The sequence below is a fragment of the Corvus moneduloides genome, chromosome 12 (assembly GCF_009650955.1).
Source record: "Corvus moneduloides isolate bCorMon1 chromosome 12, bCorMon1.pri, whole genome shotgun sequence".
NCBI lineage: Eukaryota > Metazoa > Chordata > Aves > Passeriformes > Corvidae > Corvus > Corvus moneduloides.
In genome coordinates, this window is record NC_045487.1 from 16,424,805 (window position 1) to 16,447,194 (window position 22,390).

At 51.2% G+C, this 22,390-nt stretch overlaps 1 protein-coding gene across 1 annotated transcript in view; it reads right to left on the reverse strand.

The window, feature by feature from the left end:
* Nucleotides 1-4,790: 4,790 nt before the first annotated feature.
* LOC116450120 (hydrocephalus-inducing protein homolog) overlaps nt 4,791-22,390 on the reverse strand; it is a 70,311-nt gene continuing 52,711 nt past the window's right edge. The window contains 23 exon segments of the mRNA XM_032122180.1: nt 4,791-5,261; nt 6,090-6,897; nt 7,480-7,583; nt 8,107-8,267; nt 9,427-9,648; nt 10,329-10,471; nt 10,816-11,070; nt 11,663-11,771; nt 12,312-12,504; nt 13,446-13,597; nt 14,226-14,458; nt 14,832-15,036; nt 15,669-15,741; nt 16,068-16,306; nt 16,592-16,760; nt 17,274-17,373; nt 17,952-18,051; nt 18,731-18,929; nt 19,080-19,252; nt 19,357-19,516; nt 21,435-21,554; nt 21,797-21,979; nt 22,154-22,350. Of these exon segments, the coding sequence (XP_031978071.1) occupies nt 5,138-5,261; nt 6,090-6,897; nt 7,480-7,583; nt 8,107-8,267; nt 9,427-9,648; nt 10,329-10,471; nt 10,816-11,070; nt 11,663-11,771; nt 12,312-12,504; nt 13,446-13,597; nt 14,226-14,458; nt 14,832-15,036; nt 15,669-15,741; nt 16,068-16,306; nt 16,592-16,760; nt 17,274-17,373; nt 17,952-18,051; nt 18,731-18,929; nt 19,080-19,252; nt 19,357-19,516; nt 21,435-21,554; nt 21,797-21,979; nt 22,154-22,350 (4,422 nt within the window). The 3' untranslated portion in view covers nt 4,791-5,137.

Sequence of the window (22,390 nt, forward strand, 5' to 3'; positions counted from 1 at the left end):
GATTTTTCTCTCTCACAGAAGAGGTAGCAGGGAATGTAAACAACCAAGCCACCTGCAACCTTGGAAAGTCTTGTTTATGGTATAGTAGAAAATATTTTGATAATGGATGTTTTAGGATTTTGGCCAATCACCCCCAAGGGGTGGCTGGTCCTTTGTCCAATTAGACTATGAAGAAAAAAGTCTATAAAGGAGTTTGTAAAATAATTAAATAAATCAATCTTGCTGCACAATTCCTGCCTGCTGGATCTTCTCCTCCTCCTCCTCCTCCCTACGGCTGCGGGACACGGTGATATACTGTAGGAACCAGGCCTGTGGTAATAACCTCTGTAGCTCTGAGGAGGGTTGTGTTTGACTGTGTGGGGAACACTTGCAGCCTGGCACGGTGTCAGGCAGGCACGGCTTGAGTGTGTCCCCAGCGTGGCATTAGAAACACAAGCAGAGCACCTGCTGTGATATAAAGCAGGGAATGTGACCTGAGTTACCTGGGGGTGTTGGAAAGTATTAACTTGCCCCTAGCCCTCCCAGCAGTGTTGGGGAAACATTCCAGATAAACACCTGGGAGAGCTGCAGAGCTTCTGGCGTTGGCCTTGAGGGGGACGAGGAAGGGTTGGCGCTTTCAGGCGGGTGCTGGGGGGGCTGTGCTGGCTCATCACTGGCCAGATCTGCCCCTTGCTGTTTTAGTCTCACTTTTTTCACAGTTTCTCTGTCTTTTCCTTTCCTGCTGTGCTTTTTGCCTCCCCATGAGATCTTCATCTCTGTCCTCTGTAGTTCCTCATTGCAAGCAGTTACCAGCTGGCTGCACTGCTGCAAGCCCAGCATCATCCCTGGGCTGCTCTGAGCATGGACCTGCTCCAGTCTGCTTTGGCAGTGGCTGTTACTGAGCTCACCACACCAGCACCCAGCCAGGGGCTGCATCCCGATGAGGAGCTGCTCTTGCAGGCATACCTCTCTCCCATTACAGGGCCATGACCGCAGTTATGTTATTTTCCAGGTTCCTCCCTTCACCACCTGCATTCAAACCCTGGTCATCGAGGAAGGAGCAAGTGTTTCCAAGGAGACGCTCCAAGTCTGCAGGTGTGGAGGAGCCAACCGAAGCCCTGCAAGCAATGCAGGATCCTGCCCAGGAGGATCCTGCCCAGGAGGATTCCACCCAGGAGGATTCTGCCCAGGAGGATTCTGCTCAGGAAGATCCTGACGAGGAGGATCCTGCCCAGCAGCCAGCAGATGCAGAGGACTCCCTGGAAGCAGAGGTAGATTTTCTTGCACACCTACCACTTGTGTTGCCTCCCCAGCTTGCCACCAAAAAGTCATGCTTGTGCTGACCTCCCTTTTTGCTGCCCTGCTGTCCTGTGCCATGAGAGAGGGCTGGGCAGCAGGGCCAGTAGCTGGACATGGGGTATCCGGGGAGGGAGAAATAGGAGAGTTTTGCTTGGAGAAGCCCACTCACTCAGATCCTACAGACCTAGGCTGAATTTGGGATTTTTTTTCGGCTTATTTTCTTTACAATGTCAAATGAGGTCTTTATCTGCATCGTGATGAGAAGGCTTCCAGCTTCCTGTGTGTGTCAAGCCATGATGAGCCCTGATCTCCATGTACCCGCTTCCCAAGCCAGCCTGAGCGCTCCCATTTCTGCCTTCACCCAACAGCTGGTGTTGCAGTGACAGCCCCAGAGGTGTCTTTTATAGAGCAAGCCTTTGCAAAGTGACTGTCTCTTCCTCTGAGCAAGGAAAAAGGCCTTTGCTCTGCCAACTTGCCTGGTGAACATCAGCGCTTTGGAGTGGGAAGTGGCCCCTTGTTCTGCATCATGTGGAACAGAGGCTGCTCATGGGGCAATAAAGAAAAAGATGTAAGGAAGCACAGAGGAGTTTCTCAAAGTCCCAGTGTTGGCATTAAGTTTAAGGAGAGGGGTTGTACCTGCCCACACACAAACCCCTGTTGCTTTAACTCTGCACATTTTTTTCTGAATCAGGGGAAACAAAGCCCTATAGATGCAATGAATAGCATGGCTGAGTGTTTTCAGACAGAAGCCTAAAATCATCTTTATTTCCTGGTTGTTGCCATGTTGGATGCACGAGTAAACCAGGGAAATTCAAGTGGCCATCGTAGAATCCTGGAACGGTTTGGCTTGGAAGGGACCTTCAGAGACTATGTAGTTCCAACCCTGCCTGCCTCAGTGCTGGGGGCACCCAGTTCCCTCGTTCAAGTTTGATGTAGGAAGTGCAGATGGAGCCCAGGTCTGATCTGTGAGTGGGCTTGGACCCACACTCGACTGCTGGCATGGACATTTCCACACTTGATTTGAGCCCAGGGCCCTTCTGCAGTGCTTCTGGTGTGGTGAGGTGGTGGAGCCTGCAGCAGAGTGATCTTGCTCAGACCAGCCAGCTGCTCACTGCAGCCCGTGGTGCTTGTTTTCCAGGAGCTATCATGCACTGCTGTGGAGTCTTGGAGGCTGGTGGGGAGGAGGGGGACTGAGTCGATTCACAGCGGTGGGGCACCTCGACTTGGGAATGCAGGAGGTAAGTGGGAATCTGTCTCACTTCCATGTTTCCAGTGTGGAAGGTGGTTGTGTAGCCCCCACTCCCACTGGTGGCCCTCAGCATAGCCCACAGAGGGGTCTCGCATCCCTCCAAGCCCATCACAAAGCTCTGCTGAAGCAGCTGGTCACCGGAGAGGCCATGTGAGATATCTTGTAGGGCTGCCCCAGAATGCTCCCTGTGCAGCACCTGTGGAGGGCATAGCTCCCATTTACCTCATCAGGTGGTTGACAGGAAAGTTTTGTAGGAACTTTTGCTGTAGCAGCTTGAGAGAGCAGCATGTAGATCAGAGAAAGAGGGAGAAGCCTCAGAAGTCAGATGAGCTGGGCTGAAGTCCTTCCCCCAGCTCCAAGGGCTCCCGCCTCCGAGTCTCCTGTTTATCTGAAGGCAGCGAGAAGTGTTTCTAAAGGCAAGTTCTGCAGCAGAGAGAATTTCTTGCTGGCTTACTTTCATGTAGTGTATACTCATCGTTAAGTGACGATGGGAGAAGATTTTCCCCATGGTCCCTCCACTGGTCAGTGGCACGGACACAGGATGAGAACCGGGTGATTCTGGCTGTGTTTGGGGAGTAGGCCTCTCCAGAGATGACTGTACTTCACTCCAAGCCACAGCTGCTCTTCTGCATGCATTTCCACGCTCAGCACCTCCATCTTGCCTCCCCTCCCTCCAGTTTTTCGATGTCCTGCCCCTGTGGGGTGTGCTGCCGCCGGGCCAGAGCGAGCTGGTCACCTTCAGCTTCTTTAGCCATGCCAACATTGTCGCCTGTGTCACAGCGCTGTGCCACAGGGAGGGGGGCCCCACCTACGAGGTGGAGGAGATCAACCAGGGGCTGCAGGTACTGCACGCTTTTCCTGGCACAGCTCCTTGGCTTGGAATCACGGCCAGTGGGTTCCTGCCCACCTCGATGCCAGGCTCTGTCCCCTTCTCAGCTCCTCTGTTGGCTCTGGGGCTTAGAATACAACCTCTGAGGGATACGTCCAGCATCCAAGCTGGTTTAAAATGGCCATCTCCACCCCTCCCCTCGCCGAGGGACATAATGCCCTCCTCTTCAAGGCACCTAACACTGCCTCCTGGGGAAGGCAGGGTCCCAGTGAAGATGTCCAGAGGGACATGTCCCTGAGACATCCTTCCACTGATCTGCTCCTAAAGCTTGAGCTCCAAGGAGATGCTCTTGTCTAATGCTCTTGCTTGAGCCACAAAATAATCCAGGGAGGAAGTTGGGCTTTTCATCTGAAGAGAATTATAGCCCTGACTTACTTTTCTTATTGGTGTATGATTCCATGAAGTGTTTCTCTCCTATTCTGGAATGTAGAGGTTAAGCAGGAAAAAGTGTTAGTTTAAAAAAAAACTTTGCCTATTTCTTATACCTGTATGATGGGGACAACATGGTTTCTTCTCCAGTGGTCCTGCCAACCTTGCAAGTTCATCTGAGGATAAAGAAACGGAGTCATCTGTATGTTCTTCAGAAGACAAACTTTGAAAAGTGCAGTCCCAAAATTGTCTCAGAAACTGGGAAGCTCTTTATGAAGTTGTTTTCTCACTCTAAGCCGATGAATGCTTTTACATGTGATGATGTGGAATTTCAGTTACTCTGTAGGACTCAATGAATGAATCGAAGAACCTACTACTGAGTGATAAGAACCTTGAGGATTGGCATTGGCACACCTCGTTGAGCAATAAAGCAGGGAAAAAAATGTCGCCTCAGTAGAGGGGGCCCTTTCACCATCTGCTCAGATGCCTCAGGGGAAACCCAGGGCCCTTTTCCCCTCCAGGGGAGCCTCTCCAAACCATGTTCAGGAGCTGGGCTGCTGCTGCCCAGCCCCGCCCTGCCTCTGCAACTGCTCTGGCGTTTTTTGCTACTCTGTGGCCTCGCAGCCCCTGCCTGCCGGGACGCCCCGCAGTTCCAGCTACCGCTGTGGCGCTTCTGTGGAGTTTCTGATGTATCTCGTTTACCACTCTGGGATTTTGCTTGTCCCTGCTGTTCCAGCTTGCTGCTTCCAAGGTTGCTGCTACAGCTGATTTCGCTATTCGGAGGGGCACTGGGACTGGCTGCCCTGTGAGTTGTAAAGCAAGCCCCTTTTCCATCCCTTCCACCGGTGTGTCCGCCGGCACGGGGGAACCATCGCACGCGCCCTGCCCGGCCAGGAGCCACCAGCGCGCCCAGTGGAGCTGCACTGAGGCCGGGAGAGGCTGGGGCTGGGTTCTGCGTCTGTTTGTTGTTGCTGCCCGTGGTGTTGTTTGTTTGCATTGCTATACATATTAGTAAAGAACTGTTATTCCTTTTTCCGTATCTTTGCCTGAAAGCCTCTTAATTTCAAAGTTGTAATGATTTGGAGGGAAGGGGGTCACATTCTCCATTGCAGGGAGGTCTCACAGACACCTGTCTTTCAAACCAAGACAAGCTGACAGTTAATTTGATGCTTTAACAGTTTATTAACAATATATTGAAGAAGTCATAAATAGGTAGTTGAAAGCAAAAAGAGTTCTTCACTGGAGCTTGGAAGGGTGGCTGCAGTGGTCTCTGGTGAAGAGTGGGAGACCATCAGCAGCATAAGCCGTGATGCTGCCGGCTCCTTCCAGATGCTCCAGCTGCACAAATGCTGTCACTGAGGTGTTGGTTTCCAGTGGACCTGCTTCTTGGGTCCTTGGCTTTTCTCTGTCTGCTCCTGGGCTTTGCCTTTCACAATCACGCGTGCTTTCTTCTGAGTTGGCTTCAGGTTAGGAATCCTAGGAAGAAAGGCACTGGTATTAGCCAGACAAACACTTCCAGCCAGCTGCTTTTTTGTCTCCTTGCAGGGCACACAGTGTTACATCCTCTCTACTTTGCTGCTCACTGCTTGCACAGAAACAACTGCACTCGCTGTGTGGAGGCTGCAGAGGTGGAAGGGCAGGAATATGACCAGTTAAGTGCCTGGGGACCAAGTGCAACACACCATGTTCTGTGTAGAGAAGCAGGCCTTGCTTGTCCCAAAAGGAAGCAGAGCTAGGGACTGGCTGGTTCCTTGACAGCATTCTGGATCTCTCATTCCAGATTTTGCAACCCTCCAGGAGCTTAATGTTTCATACAGTGTCTTTTCCCAGTGTCTGCCTGCTTGCTTTTACCAAGGCCAGATGATGATCTTTCTGTGCTCCTGTATGTTGGGTGTTTCTGCAGCCTCTGTGGGGCTGCTTGTCTCCAGGCCCACCCTCCCATCCCAGTCAGAGGGACTGAAGGAGGGGTGTTAGGGGGATGAACCAGGCTGTGCTTGGTGGCAACCAGCAACAGGACAAGAGGCAATGGGCAGAACCTGAACAGGAAGTTCCACCTGAACCTGAGGAAGAACCTCTTTCCTGTGCAGGTGACAGGTTGCCCAGTGAGGGTGTGGAGTGTCCCTCACTGGAATTATTCCAGAGCCCTCTGGAAACAACCCTGTGCCATGTCCTCTGGGATGACCCCGCTTGAGCAGGGAAGAGGGACCAGATGACCTACTGTGGTCTCTTCCAACCTGTCCCCACTCTGTGATTCAGTGATACCTATCAGTAGCATGAATTGGCAAGTGCCCAGACATTTCCCACCTGCACTGCATGATGGTCTTAAACTTCCCCGCGCACTCCGGGGAGAACCGCACGTGAAAGGTCTGCTTGTGGCCAGGAGCGATGGTGCCCTGGGAAGGGTTGATGGAGAATAGGTCATGGATGACATCTGGGAAGACTTGCAGGGAGGAACCAGCATGCTGCAGAGAGAGGTGCTTTTGCTGCTGCTTGGAAGGCTGCTGCTGCTCCTGGAAATAGTGCTCCTCCTCCTCAAGATCTTCCTTTTTGGAATCCTCCTCCTCGGGATCCTGATGCTGCTCCTCAAAATCCTGCTCCTCTTCCTCCTCAAAATCTTCCTTTTTGGAATCCTCCTCCTCAGGATCCTGCTGCTGCTCCTTGAAATTCTGCTCCTCCTCCTTGAAATCCTGCTCCTCGGAATCCTGCTCCTCAGAATCCTCGAAATCTTCCTTTTTGGAATCCTCCTCCTCGGGATCCTGTTGTTGCTCCTCGGAATCCTGCTCCTCCTCTTCAAAATCCTGCTCCTCCTCTTCAAAATCCTGCTCCTCGAAATCCTTGAAATCTTCCTTTTTGGAATCCTCCTCCTCGGGATCCTGCTGCTGCTCCTCAAAATCCTGCTGCTGCTTCTCCTCGAAATCCTGCTCCTTGGAATCCTGCTGCTGCTGCTCCTCGGAATCCTGATTCTGCTTGGCAAGCAGCTTGTCAAGACGCTGTTGCTCCTGCTGTTGCTCCCGCTGTTGCTCCAGCACCTCAGAGAGATGCTTCTGCTGCCTCCAGAAACGATGCAGCAGCTTTCTGCAATGCCTTATGATATCAGAGGAGAGGAACTTGCCTGCAGAGAGGAAGAGGACATCTTTCAAATACAAAATCCTATGCTCCCAGCAACTCTGCCTCCTGCTGCAGGTGGGTGGAAGAGAGCTGGGGATGCACTTGGAGCATCTCTGGACAAGTACCTTCAGCAGGAAATAGAGCGTCTGGGAGCAGGGTCTCTGCCTGCAGCCACACACTTCCGTGCCAAAACAGGAGGGCTGGTTTTAGACAGTGACTTTGCACTTGCCCTGGGGTGGGGAACTGCACACAGACAGTGGCTGCAGGGCAGCTCACTCGTTACCCCATTGTTTTTCCCAGTCTCAGACTTCCTGAAGAGATGACCTGATGTCCCCCTTCCCAGTCCTGACCCACCACGTGGCTCTCCCCAGAGCCCGGCTCTGCTCCTTTGTGGAGCAGAAGTGGCAGAGCCAGAACAGAAGGGCTGAAAGGCAGCAGGGGGCAAGGAGAAAACGCTCCAGCTGCAGCTGGGAAGATGCTGATGAAAGTGGATGTGTGGACAAGGGTGAAAAAGCAATTCATGTTTTGGGGTGAAGTGGCAGGGTCTTCTCCCCACGCCCTCAGCTACCAAGTGAAATGCCCTTACGCATCAGAGTCTTCGAGTATGGCTTCTTCACTGCTTCTTCACTATCTGCACCTTCCACCCAGGAGTATTCCAGGGCTACCTTTCCTGTGTTGTGCATCGTGAAACTGAAAAGCAAGGAGAAGAAATAAAAAGAAAACATCCAATAAATATAAAGCAAATAGCACAGCAACATTGTCTGATGGACTCCTGGTACCACTTTCTGCTGAGGAGTATCTTCTTCCCCAGGCAAAAAAATCCTGCCATGCTCAGACTGCTGTCCTGGGTGGCCCAAAAAAGTATTTCAAAGTCTGGAAGTTTAAGAGGAAAGGGCCAACACATGGTGCCCAGGATGTCAAAGCTAAGGGGCTTACTCTGGACTTTAGGTCTTGGTTTGACTGCAAACTTATTCTTGAGCAGATGAGGACAGGGGACATGCAGTGAAAGCAAACCCATGGCTGTTCTCAGCAGAAAGGCATGGCAGCATTGAACCTCTCCTGACCACCATCTCCTGCTTGGCTTTGTGTACACGTAAAGGGGCCTGTGCTGATTTTGGCTGGGGTAGAGTTTTGGGAAGCAGGCACGGGGTCAGCCAGCCCTGGGCAAAGGCAGTTCCTGTTCGCAGGGCCCTGCCTGGTCTGCAGCACTCACGTGGCCGTCCTTGTCTGGAAGGGGAAGGTATCATTGAACCAAACCACGACTCTGCTCAGTTTGAACTCGGCGTAGGCAACAAGGGCACTGAGGTACACCTCGGCCTCACGGCTGCTCTCCTCCACCACAGTGTAAGCCAGTTCTGGGACCGTCTCGACCACCTGGGAACAGAGGAGGGAAGAATCACTGAGCAGAGCCCAGAAAGCCAGGCTGAGAAGGGAATCTTTTGGCCTCCAAGATCAGCCTCATACAGGGACTAGAAAGGACCGTTCACTTTTACTTCCCTGGAAAGATGACCAAATGGGGACTGTTCTGCTGCAGTATTTGTTTCTACCCACTGATCAAAGCAGTCCCCACCACAGCTGTTAATATACCCATGAAGGCTATAGCTGTATTCCAGTCCCTGTACTTCAACTTTGTAGAGGGACTGACTTTTTTCCTGGTTCCCTATAAATCCAGCAGGTCTCAAAATTAGGGTTAAGTTCCCCTGCTGGAGCTCTGTGGATGGAGAACCCCAAGACTGAAGAGTTCTAGAAAGCACTTTTTTCTTCTTGTCTTAGGAGCAAGTGCTCTCCAGATGTCATGTGGCAACACTGCTGGGAGCTGGGGATGGGCATTTTGGGATGTGAAAGATCTCACCAGGAAAGTCTCCAACCGCAGATGTTCTGCTAGAAAAGAGGATGGTTTAGAGGCCTTAAAATGGTCCAGAAACTCAGAAAGAACCTTCACCCAAGATGAGTGTGTCTGGCAATGAGAGTAAAAGCAAGAGTTTCTGGAGATGATCCTTTTCCAGACTCCTCCATACTGTCATATAGTGCCTGGGCTACTCCATGATGAGATATCCCATACACTACAGAGATCACAACCAAAATCTCTGGTATCCATGCAGGCAGAATGTGGAGCTCACCAGCACATGCAGAAGAGTGTTTGTACTTCTCTCTACTTCAAAAGAAGAGACAGAGTGCAGCAGACTTAACTCCTTGTTGGTGAAAAGGCACCAAACTGGATGAAGAGATTGCTAACACCATAAAATGGGATAGAATCATAAAACATTGTCTCCCATGCAACACGGGCTGCAACACTTGTGCTTGTGGCACAGACTGATAGTTTGTGTGTGGCTAAAAGTCTCTTGTCAAAAGGCTTCCCCCTCTCGTGTGAGTGTATCTGGTCACTGTGTATTCACCTCTCCCCTAGAATGCACTGCTGGGGAACCTCACGGCTGTCCAGTGTCCAGAGGAAGCAGGAGCTGCTCAGTGGTGGTGGTATGGTGGCTCTTTTTGTAAAAGCTAGGGTGGCTTTTTTTGCTGTTTTGCTTCTTACCTTCTCATTTTCAGGCCATCTGGCACCTGGGAGTTTCCTGGTGGTATCCTTCCATGTGACAACACGCATTCCGTCGTCCCAGTCCTCAACCTTCGTTTGTGGCAGCTCAAAGTTGATCTCGGCCACCTTACATTTCACAAGATGCCTCCTGAAGGTGGCTGGGACATCTGATTTCAAGGTCACTGTGATACTCTTGGCACAGCCAGGGTGGAGGATCCCCACCTAGGGAGAATTAGGGAGTCAAGACCAAACTGGGAGCACTGCCAAGACCGGTACTGACAGCAAAAGGTATTAGTGCAGTAAATATCACCGTATCCCGCAGCCATAGGGAGGAGGAGAGAAGATCCGGCAGGCAGGAATTGTGCAGCAAGATTGATTTATGTAATTATTTTACAAACTCTTTTATAGACTTTTTTTCTTCATAGTCTAATTGGACAAAGATCAGCCACCCCTTGGGGGTGATTGGCCAAAGTCCTAAAACATCCGTTGTCAAAATATTTTTCTACTGTACTATAAACAAAGGTAGCAGGTGTTCATAGTTTATAAACTCTGTGAATATCCTCTGTGTGAGAGAAAAATCTCTCACGGACTTAGAGAATAGCAGGAAAAATTCTTGCTAGCAGCAATATTGTATCTACAAAAAGGTACTGATGCAGTGAGCAGCTATGCCAGGAATCTGCACCTCAGTGTGGATTTATGTGAAGTTTGATAGACAAAAGTATGAACAGAAGGTTCCACCTCCCATAACATGGAGCATTTTCTGTCCCAGCCATGCCAGGGACTACATCTCCTATGTGGCACTGGAATGGGCTATCACTGGTACGTGAGGACTCCCTGCCAGCTCCTGGGTACACCAGGGCAGGGCTTGAGCAATGGGGAAAGGCAGAGCAGTCCACACTCACCTTCGGGGAGAACCGGAATGGGGCATCTGCCTCCCACTCAAAGCACATGACCTTCGTACGGGTGCGGTTGGTGATGGTGAAGGTCCTGCAGTAGGGCTTTCCAACATGACAGTCCCCAAACTGGATGTGATTCACTCTGACAGCTGTTAAGGAGGAGAGCAAGGGATCTCAGCATGCAGCGAGGTCCATCCGCTCCCCTCACGTGCACAGACACCTGTATGTCCAATGCTTCCTTGCTCCAAGCCTTCCTCCCTCTGGGACAGAGCTCCCCAGACAGTTCCCCATCCCACCACTTTCAGGGAGACACCCTGACACATCCCTAAGCCAGCGACATGCAGCACAGCACACACTGCTCTGCATGCATGGCTGCCACACCCACAGGCCACCAAGTCCAGTGGGTGACAGCCAGGCCTGGCTAGAGAGAGAACACACATGATGAGACATTTTCCTCTTCCTTGCTCCAGCTTGGCAGCCTCTCCTCTCTTACCATCAATGATGTTTTTCTTCACACTGCTCTTAGCGTTCCTCTCCTTTGTGTCTTCCTCTAGTCCATCGAGGGTGAATTCATCCTTGTGGCCTTCACCCACCAGCTCTACTCGAATCTTGTTAGAGTAGATGTTCCCCAGTAACACATGTATGCTCCCTTCCAGACGTTGAGCCAGGGTGGGTTTGAAAATGACATCAAACTCTGCCACTTGCCCATGACACAGAAGCAGGAAAGGCGTCTTTGGGTGCTTGCTCACTGCACAGCAATGGAAATCAGAGTTAAGGGCTACAGCTGTACAGAGGAAATTTTTCCATAGGGTATATGAGGAATAAGAGGTTGAAACCAGCTGCCTTCTAAGCACGCGTTCTCCCCCCAGTGGTTCCAGACCCTCTTCCTATGTTCACAAGACTCTCACCTCCAGACACATCACCATTTAAGCAGCTTAACCTCAGGTTAATGCCCAGCCCACATTCCATCTGCTTCCAGCCAGCTCCCGCCATATGGAAAGCTGAGCCAAAGAGTGCTTTTGGCAGAAGCTGGCTGGCTGTGTGTTCAAGGGCTGCCCCCGTTCAGGCTGGTGCCTTCCCACATGCGGCAAAGACCTCAGAGGGTCCACTGAGGTAGTGACAGTGTGCCACAACTCAACCCACCATGTCTAGGAGAACAGAAGAACTTCCTACAACTTGCTAGGAGGAAAGCCTGCAAAGAGTCCTCAAGAAAAGCTTGGGGGACAGAGAGCCCAAGGAAAGAAACTGGGTCTAACATCTGGCTGCTGCTTCGACAAGCCAAGAGCAGAGCACATGTTTTCCCTCTGTACGTGATCACACTTCATGGTTAATGAACTTACCATTTTCAATGGAGTCCTCTTCCACATTTTCACTGTGGAATCTCTCGAGTGTGGCTTTCCTGGCTTTCAAAAAGAACACTCCCTGCTCATCCTCCAGTTGTAACATAAACTGAGAAAAGGGAACACAGAGCACAATGACGCTGGTGTGAGTACAGGATGGCATATGGACTGGCACTGCAGTGCTGCTGGTCCACCATGGGAACCCAGCACCTCCCTCCACTACAAATAGCACTTAGTACATAAGTTAAGTCAAACCAGGAAAAAAGGGTGGATAGAACTGACACAGAACTAAACAGGACAGAGAGTAATAAGCAGAATGTAATTAAACCACAACTAAGTTTACTTAAAACGTACTAAATTGGCATCAAATACAATCCAACGGAACTGGGAAATCACACATGTCCCTGAGAACAAAAGGGGACCTGAGAGACGGGGGAAAATACTCCACCACCTTTCTTGTGTTCAAATTAAAGAAGAAAAACTGAACAGAAAATTTCCAAGAACTCCTTTCTTGGAGAACAGACATCAGCCACTTGCTTAAAAAGAATTTCCGACACCTCTTCCCAAGTCTGCCACATTTTTTGGGACCCTTCCCCCATGCCACAAGCACTGGGTCCCAAACCAGACCATTCCTTGAGCAGGTCCTCACCTGGACAGGTATGATGCCATTGTTACGGATGACCAGGGGCAGCATCTCTGAATCCCCCAGCTGGAGCCTCTTGAAGCGCAGCACAGCATTTCCCCTCTGGCTGCGAGCACTTGGGCACACGACTGTCACCTGTGGCTCATGCCCCCTCCCACTGATGGTGAAGGTCAGGTGTTGGGGGTTAATTTTCACGGGGCTGCAGGAGAGGCACAGAAACAATTTCAGCTGGAACTAACCCATTTCTCACTGGGCAAGCAAAGCCGCAAGGACCACCCACAGTGTTTTCCCTGCCTGGTGCTCCTGTACCCCACAACACAGCCTCCCACCAGCCCCTTCCCAGTCCACTCAGGGCCATTCACAAGAGGAATCTGCTCCAAAGAGCCACAGCCTTCCAGAATAACAGTCAAAAATGATTTCACTTAATTGAATCATGCAGTACAGCAGGTAAGAAATGAGGCACCAGATGAGATATGGCAGATCCCCTGGCTGCAATGAGATGAGACATATGTAACAAAAAAAAGCACAGCATGAAAGCAGTACAAGAAAAAGAAGGCAAAACTAAATCAGCATCACCATCAGTAAAGATTATTTCCAAGAACAGTAAAAAAGCAATTGCTTATTAGCAATTAGACTTCTCTTTTTCCAATTCAGCCACAAAATGGTTGAGGAAGAGCAGGTCAAAGCCCCAATACACAGATCCCAGGGCAGAGGAACTGGGCTCCTCTTTCATACCAGCTCCAATCACTACACAAAATAGCTTAATAAATGTCAGGGAGTCACAGAGGATCACTTAATTTTACAGAAACAAGGAGGAAATTGTGACTGCTGACTTGCTGGCACAGAAACTGCTTCATCTAAGTCTCTGTCCTTGGAAATGCCCAGCTCAGCTGCAGCACATCTCAGTAACTTCCAGTTGGCTACCTAATGTTGCCCTGTCTTCATAGTTCCTTGTACAGACTAAACCATCAGCCTCATTTTTCTGCTCTGCTCTAACAGCTACTGCCTCCCAGATCATCCCATGCCAAGCACTCTGCCTAAGGCTACTGAAAGCATTAGAGTTAACAAGAGGTCTGTGCCTTCCCAATGGAGAGGCAGCTTTCAGAAGGGCCTCCCCCAGTATTTCACAGAGTCAGTTACCTTTTCGGGACAACAAGGGAAGCCTTGAAGGTGCAGTCGTAGTTCCGCTCCTCTTGTGGGGTGAAGGTCACCGTAGCAACGGCATAGGATGAGCCGGGAACAGACAGCCTGACTGGATGCAACTTGAAAATGTTGTTGACAGGGCTTTTATCCTTGGGGGAACCCACAGAGCAGTGTTAGGAGAAAACACCTTTCAACATGACACAGTTTTACTCATAAATGCATCACTGAGAACAGCCCCAGACAGTGTGCCTTCTTTCCTGCTTCCCTGGGCAGGCTCCCTCCCTCCCAGGGAATGCTCCCTCCCTCCCAGGGAATGCTGACCTTGTGCTAAAGCACTGTGTGTTCAGAGCACTGGCAGCTGCTCCAGCATATATGGGAGGTGGGCATATATGGGAGGTGGGCACTGCATGGAAAACCCTGCAAATAACCTAGAACTGGCCTTTACTCAGAAGGAAGAGCCAGGGAGCCTGAGGAAATGCTCTGCTTGGAGCCCTGGCATGTCAGTTCCTTACAGCCCCTCCCTCTCTGAGTGCGCTTCCAAGAGAGGTTCAGAAGGATTCGCTTCTCCCACCGAAGACCCAGAGGTGTGAGCCGAAACATTGCCCGAGACACGCACAATTCAACACAACTGTTCCCTGGCTCTGCTGCTCTCCCCTGCAGTTTGACCTGCACTGAGCTAGACTAGTCTGGGCCAGAGGAAGCAATGCATCTGGAGAACAAAGCAAGTTCTCACACAGCCTTTAGAGGGTAACCATCTCCTTGGCCTCCTGTTCTTACCTTTCCATGCAGGGGTTTGATGGAGAGGACCACGTCACATGAGAGACTGCTTGCACTGTAGATGTTGAAATGAGCTTCTGCCTGTTGCCCAACCAGAACGTTGCAGAAGATGAATTTGTTCTTATCTCTGATGAACAGGCCCTTGCTTTTCACTGACTGCAGCTCGTGGCTGAGGTTGGTGCTGCTGCAGATCGGGTACTTCTTGAAGATTAATGTGACGTCCTCAGCAAGTGCTGTGGACAGACCAGAGGCATGAGCATGGAGAAGCCTCCCCAATGAATTTATCTGGACACTGCTGGCCTCTCAGAAGGCTTGATAAGCCCTTTCTGCCCGGATGACTGCTAAACCCAGCCTAGGGTGGGGGACCTGGCTGTGAGGGTGGAGCTCAGTCAACCTCAGTCTTAAAAAGCATTGCTTTCCTTTTATCTTTCCACACATCCCTCCCAGCCTGGCAGGGATGAGTCCACTGGTGGACTTGAAGAAGGCTGGAACCTCTGAGGATTTTAAGGTGGAACAGCAGGGCCAGTGTGCCTCTGTATCCAAGCAGCAAGTGTAGGTGCTGATCGGCAGCACCTCTGACCATGGGAACCTGTGGACAGTACGTACCTGGGAAGCAGGACTCGGCAGTCAGGTTAAAGGGAATGCCGAGGGGATTGTCCATGGGGTCTCTGTTCGTGATGTCAAAGTAAACGTGCTCCTGACACGTCCTCTCCTGCCCTGCGAAGCACTCCACTGTGATCTTCTGCTGGCCCCACGGAGCGATGGAGCCGGAGCAAGGGGACACCGTGAACGTGCCAAGACTGAGGTGACCCTGCAGAAAAAGTTCCAGGAGAGGCTGATGCCTAAGAGCTGTGCCTTGAGCACCCCAGCAAGGAGTGAGTATGCCCCGCCTTGGCCTCCAGCTGGGCCCAAGCACCCAGTCCCAGGGCAGGGAAGGATGACTCCATGACCCAAAGGCAGCCCAAGGCTGAGACCAACAAGCCAGGAGGAGCTGCAAGCCTGTCCCAGGTGGCAGAGAGGAAGGAGTTTGAATGTAAAGAATGAAGGTGGTAGCTGTGATCCTTCAACCTCCAGATATAACACAGAAGAGGCAGAAATAGCTGTGAGAAATGATGGGAGAGAGGTAGGGGACTGGGAAGAAGAAAAAGCAATGTTGTCTGAGCTCTGCTGACTGGGAGTTCAGTGGGGGATGTTTTGGCTTCTGTGGTGTTCACAGACCTATGCTGGCTAGCAGCTACCAAACACAGGAGCTGCTCCCCTCCTTTGACCCCACAACTCCAGGTCAGAGCCAGAGTACAGGGCTGTCAGTGGGACTGAGCAGATACTGGCCTCCACCCTGCAGACCACGTCCCACCCTGTGGCAATGAGCCCCCAGCCTGGGCACAACAGCCTCTTCTCACATCCCCTGCAGCAGCACTTCTTGGGGGAGCAGGAGTCACCCACCTGTGTCACAGCTCTTGATCTCCTTCCCACTGAGCGCTTTGGAGCCAATAGAGCAGATTCCCCTTGCTTTGAACTGAGAGGAGAAAGCAGAGGTATCTGTCATGCTGAGCTCCCCTGCCTTTCTCTGAGGCCAAAGCTGGCCTTCCTCCTCATGGAGGAAAGCCTTCCTGCTCCTGATGGCTTGCAGAGAGCAGCCTGCAGCACCCATTGCTGGACAGAGCAGCTCTACCACCAGCTTCGTAGTATACATGGGGATACTGAGGCATTTTTTTGCTCTCTCCCCAGGCCAGGAATGCAAATGGATGATTTGCATCCCTGGTCAGCCCAGTCTGCCCCATACCAGCCTTGGGGTGGTGCCTCCTCAGACACCTTTCTCTGGTGGTGCAGGGCTTCTCGTACCTTTCTCTTTGCAATGCAGGTGCATCCTTGGGTGCTTGGAGGATGCGGAATTTGAAGCTGAGCATGCCTTTGTTCTCCAGTATGACAGTCTGGGTTTTCCTGGTGCCCTTGACTATGGCACCAAAGTTGATGGGCGAGGCAGGCTGAATACTGTACTTGCTGTACACAGCTTCTGCCGACACCCTCACTGGGATGTTGGCAACAATCTGGCCTCCTTCACCCGAGCGGGCATCTATCACCTGCATCCACAGGAAGGGGTGGTAAACAAAGCAGAGGCCAGCCTCTACCCCTGCCCACAGCCTCCACCCCAGGCCTCCAACAGTTTACCCTCTGTGTTTAAACACCTCCTCCAGAGTCAGATTCTCAGCTCCGCTTAGGAAGCCTCCCAAATGGTTTTGAATAACTTTTTTTTGTGTATGTAGGAGAGAGGATTGCCCAGTAAAAGCCTTCCTTCCAGAAGACACCTATCCTGTTTACGCTCCCAAAACACTGTGTGGTAACACAGCCTGGCCCAGGCAGCTCACCTGGCAGTATAGGATGGGTGTGTTCTTGAGGAGGATTTCAGTTGTGGGGTGGAAGAGCATCTTCACATTCACACCAGGCTGGGAGGCAATCAGCATGCCCGACTGAGGCTCAATACTGAAGTGAGATACCAAGTCTCGCATCCTGGGACCTGCACCTTTCAGTGTGAAACTGGGGAGAAAGGGAAGGAATGGAGACCTCTGCACTTAAAAGTACAGGTGCCAGCAGCACAGCCAGGACTTTGCATAGAACCAGAAAAAAAAGAAAACAGAGAGTCCAGCTCTGCTCAGGGAATCCTGGACCTTGACAGAGAGTGCAGACAATCACGAGGTTACTGCAAGAAACCTTTACACTGAGATTTTTCATTCACTCCTTTACAGAGTCTCAGAAAGAAAAAAGAGGCCATCAAATAAAAAAAGTGGCCATCAAATAAAGGCAATGAATTTCAGCATTTCAGTGGCTGAAATTTCTGGGCCTCTCGTTTGTGTCCCCACTGAGCTGTGAAGAACTGCTGGTTTGTGGCTGTATTCTCTGGTAAAATAGTTGAGATTAGAGAGCTGAGGTTTCGTATTTACCATGAGGATTTGTATTTACCAGCATGGAAACAGGTTCTAGCCACTGACGGAGGGAGAATGCAGGCCTAGGAACCTGAGGAAATGCTCACTACCAGGCAGCTGGACTCACCTGTACTTCATGTCATATGACCCTTTGTTCTTTAGACTCAGGACTTTTGTCAAATTGTCCAGGACATTAATGGTTCCAAATTCCAAGCTTCCATCTGGACCTGCAGAAAACCCAGAGAGCAAGGTCAAAAATGGTATTTGTGAGCTGCTGCAGCATACACCAGGTCACAAGCTACATGGAGGTCTCGGCACAAAACCCTTTTCAGCAAGTTTCTGTTCTTGGAAGTGTTTTCTAGCTACTTGTCTGCCCTTTCTCTTCTTACTCAAAATACTTGCAGGTTTAGTAGCTAAGGGGCTTGGCTTCCATTTCCTCGCTTCCAAGCACAAATCCAATTACTTTATATGCTGTGCTAAGCCTGTGGGAGTTGCCAACTGCCTGTTCACGTCACTGTTGTTTCAAAGCCCCCAAATCCAATCTGCACATGAAGCTGCACACCTCAGAGTTCAGATGGGAGAGACTTAAGGCTGTCAGTGTGCTGACAATGCTTTACTCCACGCAGCTTGTGGGGTATGTGCTTTATGTATCCATGCCATCCTTGCATCCCATCCTATCCCATCCCATCCCATCCCATCCCATCCCATCCCATCCCATCCCATCCCATCCCAAGTGCTTTGGTTGCCCACTTCCCAAGGTAATGTAGTGCACTTGGACTACTTTGTTTGGGAGGCATCCACTGACCTTCAGGCATGTCGATGCTCAGAGAAACATCAGAGACCTCTGCAGAGATTTTGATGTTTTCAGCATGAACAATCCCCAGTATGTTTTCTGTATCTGAAACCTGAGGCAGCAAGAAACAAACACTGTTCAGAGTGCTCTTTTGGTAGACAGCCCGTAAGGCCTTGTTTCTGCTGGCTGCATCCCTCATGGCCTCCCCAGCTTCACAAGCATTGGTGGACTCCCAAGCTTTCCTAATTTGTTCATCTCATGGGCTGCCCCAGTGGAATTCTGCTGCAGTAAAAAATCCTATCAGCCCAACTCTGCACTCCTACAGCAGGGAACACTACTGCTAAAGCATCCTTGAGAGACACAGGGATGTAAGAACAACCCCAAGAAGCGTGAGGTGTCCCAGAGCAGGTGGCATTGACAATCCTCTCTGAAATGCAGCCCCCCTAAACCATGGGGAACAAAATCCCAGAGGGAGAGTTTGTTGCTCTATGCAAGAGGTTCAGACAAAGTCCAGGAGGAATGTGGAGATCATGCTGCAGTCTGTACAACAAAACAACAACCTTCACCCATTCCCAGGGACAAGGTGGTTGTGGTACAGGCTTGGGATGCAGTGTCTGGTTATCTGGGGGGATGTGGATGCACTGCATGTTCTGCAAACACTGCGTAGAGGCAGAAGTTGGGGTCACAGCACCCTTGTGTCTGTCAGGTGCAGCTCTTCCTGACTCTGTCCCTAAGAGCACGCAGCTGCTCACTGTGCCCTGCTCTGTCAGGCAGGGCACAGTCCCTCTTACCTCTAGTCGGAGGGTCTTCTCAATGCTGCCAATCTGCCTGGCAGTGAAATTCAGTGTCACCTCCAACTCTGAGCAGGGATCAATGATGCCGTTCTCTTGTGACAAAGAGAAGTCCTCAACAAGGTCATCCAGCCCACTAAGCTGCCAGGCCATGGGCAGTAGGGCGTTGTTTTTCAGGACCAGGGTCCTGCTGTCAGTCCTGCAGAGACAGGAAGGCACTTGGCATCAGCTGCTGGATGGTCACACCACCCTCGCCACCGAATGCAATCTGGAGCAGCTCCATCCCTGCCCCAGAAACCAGAGTCAAACATTTGGTCACACGTCTTGGAGTGCTTGTGGGATGACTGACCTGTGCAGAAGCAACTTGTCAAAAGACAGCTCCTGGGGGATGACCTCCAGCTTCATGAGCACCCCACGGCAGCACAGGCTGAAGACCACTGGGTTGGGGTTCTTTTCAATGCAGCAGATGAGTTTGTCTTCCAGGAAGCCAGAAGAAGTGGGGTACGCCCAAATGGTCAGCTCCTGGACCCGGCCGCACGGCAAGAAATGGAAAGAACACTGGGGGTGAGCAGAGGAGCGGCTCCTGGGCACTTGTGTGGTGCCTGCTCTACCTGCCCTTCTCCTACCTGCTTCTCCTTTGGTTGCAGGGTCATGCTGGGAGGGTCCAAAAGGAACGTCTCTCCTCCCTTTTCATTCCCAAAGGAGAAGTGGACCTCTACTTCCATGGGGGAGATGTTGAGGATGGTTATATTCTCCGAGTTGCCAGGAAAGTTCTGGGCCTTGTACCTGTCCACAAAAGGGGAAAAAGCTGCAGAGGAGACTGTGGCCTTGCCACACATCGAGGAAAGCACCATGTGCCAGCAGCGGGAGGTGGTGCTGGAAGATCCACTCTAACAAACAAGTGAGGGAGATGGATCCCAGTCAGGGGCATGGTCGTGTGCTCAACCTTGCCTTACTTTGATGCCTTCCCCTGTACTTGGTGCCTCCACCCCAGAAGGCTTACAATGTACAGGCCACTTCAAGAGTTTTTAATACAACGTAAATTCAAAGGTGCCTAGAAAAATAACAGTACACCAGGCACATGGGTTCTTTCCCCTTCTTTCTTGAGGTGCCTTCCCTGCAGGGTATAAAGAAAGGCTTTTGGAAAAAGAGTTTAGCTAATCTCTTTCAGAAAAGTCATGAAGCTGCTTTGGATTTCATGGGTTAGCTCAAAGTCTGAGGAAAAGAAATAGAAAGCATCAATTCCCAAGAGGAATATGAAAAGATAACAAATGACCCTTCTCTCAGGTGTGGAAATGACTTTGGAGTGAAAGAGGCACACAGAAATCCCAGACCATCCATTAACTTGGCTAAAGATTGTCTTTGGTTTTTAAATTATTTCAATTTCATTTCCTTGGGTTAGCCCTAGCCCTGCAGAACTCCCATGGGGACAAGAACTTCATGTTAAATATTATTTTAAAAAAAGTGACAGTAAAAGTAGAACTACACCAATAGCTTCAATGACAACGTGTTTAGGCAGACTTTATCCAGCAGTGAGGATGCAATGTCATTACAGGAAAATGTAATTCCTGCTGTAGGTTCCCCCTGACATCTACTGCAGGTCAGTCCTAAAACCTTATTACTAACTACAGATTAATGAAAGGTGTTAGGGTGGCTCAGCCCACTCTTGGGCCAAGACCATGGAAAGCCAATCAAACCAAGGCCATCCACTGGATAGATTTCCCCGCCCAAGACAGTAGGTAGGAGGGCAGATCAGAAGATGTGACTGAGGTCTAAGTCACCTGCCCCTGGGTGGTTCCTGAGTTCAGACTACCTCCCTCTGTTCTGGAAAGTTCTTTGTTCTTTAGATGTTTATTGGTTCCCTGTTGTGACTCCTGCCTCCCTTTCTTCCCCATTGGTTCTAGAAAATTGTATCCTCCCCTTTGCCTGTATCCCATTGGTTGCTTCCCTTATCCCCGCCTTGCTCCACCTCCCCATAAAAAGCTGTGCCCTGCACTTCTTGGGGCCTTTGCTGGTCCCGAGACTCTCTTGCAAATAAACCTGCTGGAACCCACACCAGAGGCCCCTCCCTGTTCCCTTGCCTCCGGGCTGACACGAGCCCTGACACTGGCTGCCTGTTGTGTCTCCTCTGAGGAGGAAGCAGCATGCGCGTCTATCCTGCGCCTCGCTTTTCCACCGAAGACGTTCTGAGGATGTCATGGAAGTGATGCTGCGTTCCCCCTGACTGAGGGCATGCCAGGGCTCAAACATTCGAGCCAGCCAGCGTCAGAAGGGTTTACAAAACCATCTACAGAATAATTGCTCCATCAGGTTACCTGCAGAGCTCAAAGCACTTCAAAAAGCACCACAGGGTTCATTTCCTAAGGGGTGAAGCTGAGATGTGGAGGGCGACAAAAGTTGCCCCCCAAGTCACCTTTGGGCTGGCAGCAGCCTGTGGCTCAGGCCACCAAGGCACCCACCGGGTAGGCAGAGTAGCTCCTTCAAGGCTCATTTGCCTCTTATCTGCTCAAGTTCACCTATGTGTCATCCTTCAAACCCATGTGTCTCCCAGGACTCTGCCTGGGACTGCCCTGGACTGTGCCACTGGGACAGCATGTCTCCAAGTGTGTCCAGAGAAGTACAAGGCCCTGCAGATCCCACTGCAGCATCTCACTCCCTACAGCCAGCACAGCAGGATGCTTGCTCTGGAGCAGGGGGCACATACCATTCTTGTGATTTCCCACACAGCAGCGGTCCAAAGTGAAATTGCTTTGTGCTCTCAACATATTCCTTGAAGATGATTTCATCATCCTCTATGGTCTCCCTCCACTGTGGAAACACCAGCCTGGGCAGAGAAAGTGGGGAAGGAGGAGCTATGAGATGCTCCAAGTAGGAAATGTAGTCAGAAAGCCATAACCCTTCCTGGTGGCTGAGGTACCATTTGCCTTCCCAGCTCCCAGCACAGGAAGAGATGCTGGGCGACCTCAGGCAGCATGATCTGCCCAGGCCAGAAGCCCCAAGGGGCAGCCCTGGCTGTGAGTTCAGGGGGCAGCAGTGTGGGAGGCTGCCAGGGGCTGCCAGCCTTACCGTGGGTACTGGCTGATGCTGGGGTACAGGCCAGTGCCGCTGCAGGGCAGCTTGTACAGGTGCTTCATTCCCACAAGCTCAAACCTCAGTGTCTGGTGAAACTTCCCCGACTTTGTGGGGCAGAAGCGGACCTTCAGTTCCACCTCACCCTTGGCAGGCACTATCCACCGGTACCGCTTCAGCCTGGCAATTAAAGAGAAGGCTTCAGCCATTGCTAAGGAGCAAATGAAAGAGGAGGTGTGCACTCGCCATCCCACGGAGGCACTGGCACAGGTTCGCTGCAGAGCTGGGGACAATGGACCTTGTTTGGCAAGAGGACCAAGAAGCAAAGCCATCACCTCCTCCTGTGCAGCTCACCTGAGGAATTCTGTGGGGAGCGAGACACTTGGCAGCATGCTTTTCTTTGCCTCTGATGAACTTTTGGGTCTTGTGGAGGGATCCTGGGGACTTTGTGTGGAGATCTGGTTCTCCTCTGGAGACTTGTCTTTGCTGGCCACTTTATCCGTCTTTGGTTGGCCCTCGGCAGAACTGCCCTTTGTATCTGGGGTCTCGGCCTAGGGGGAGAGAGAAAAGGAGGGAGAGGGAGAGGTGAGC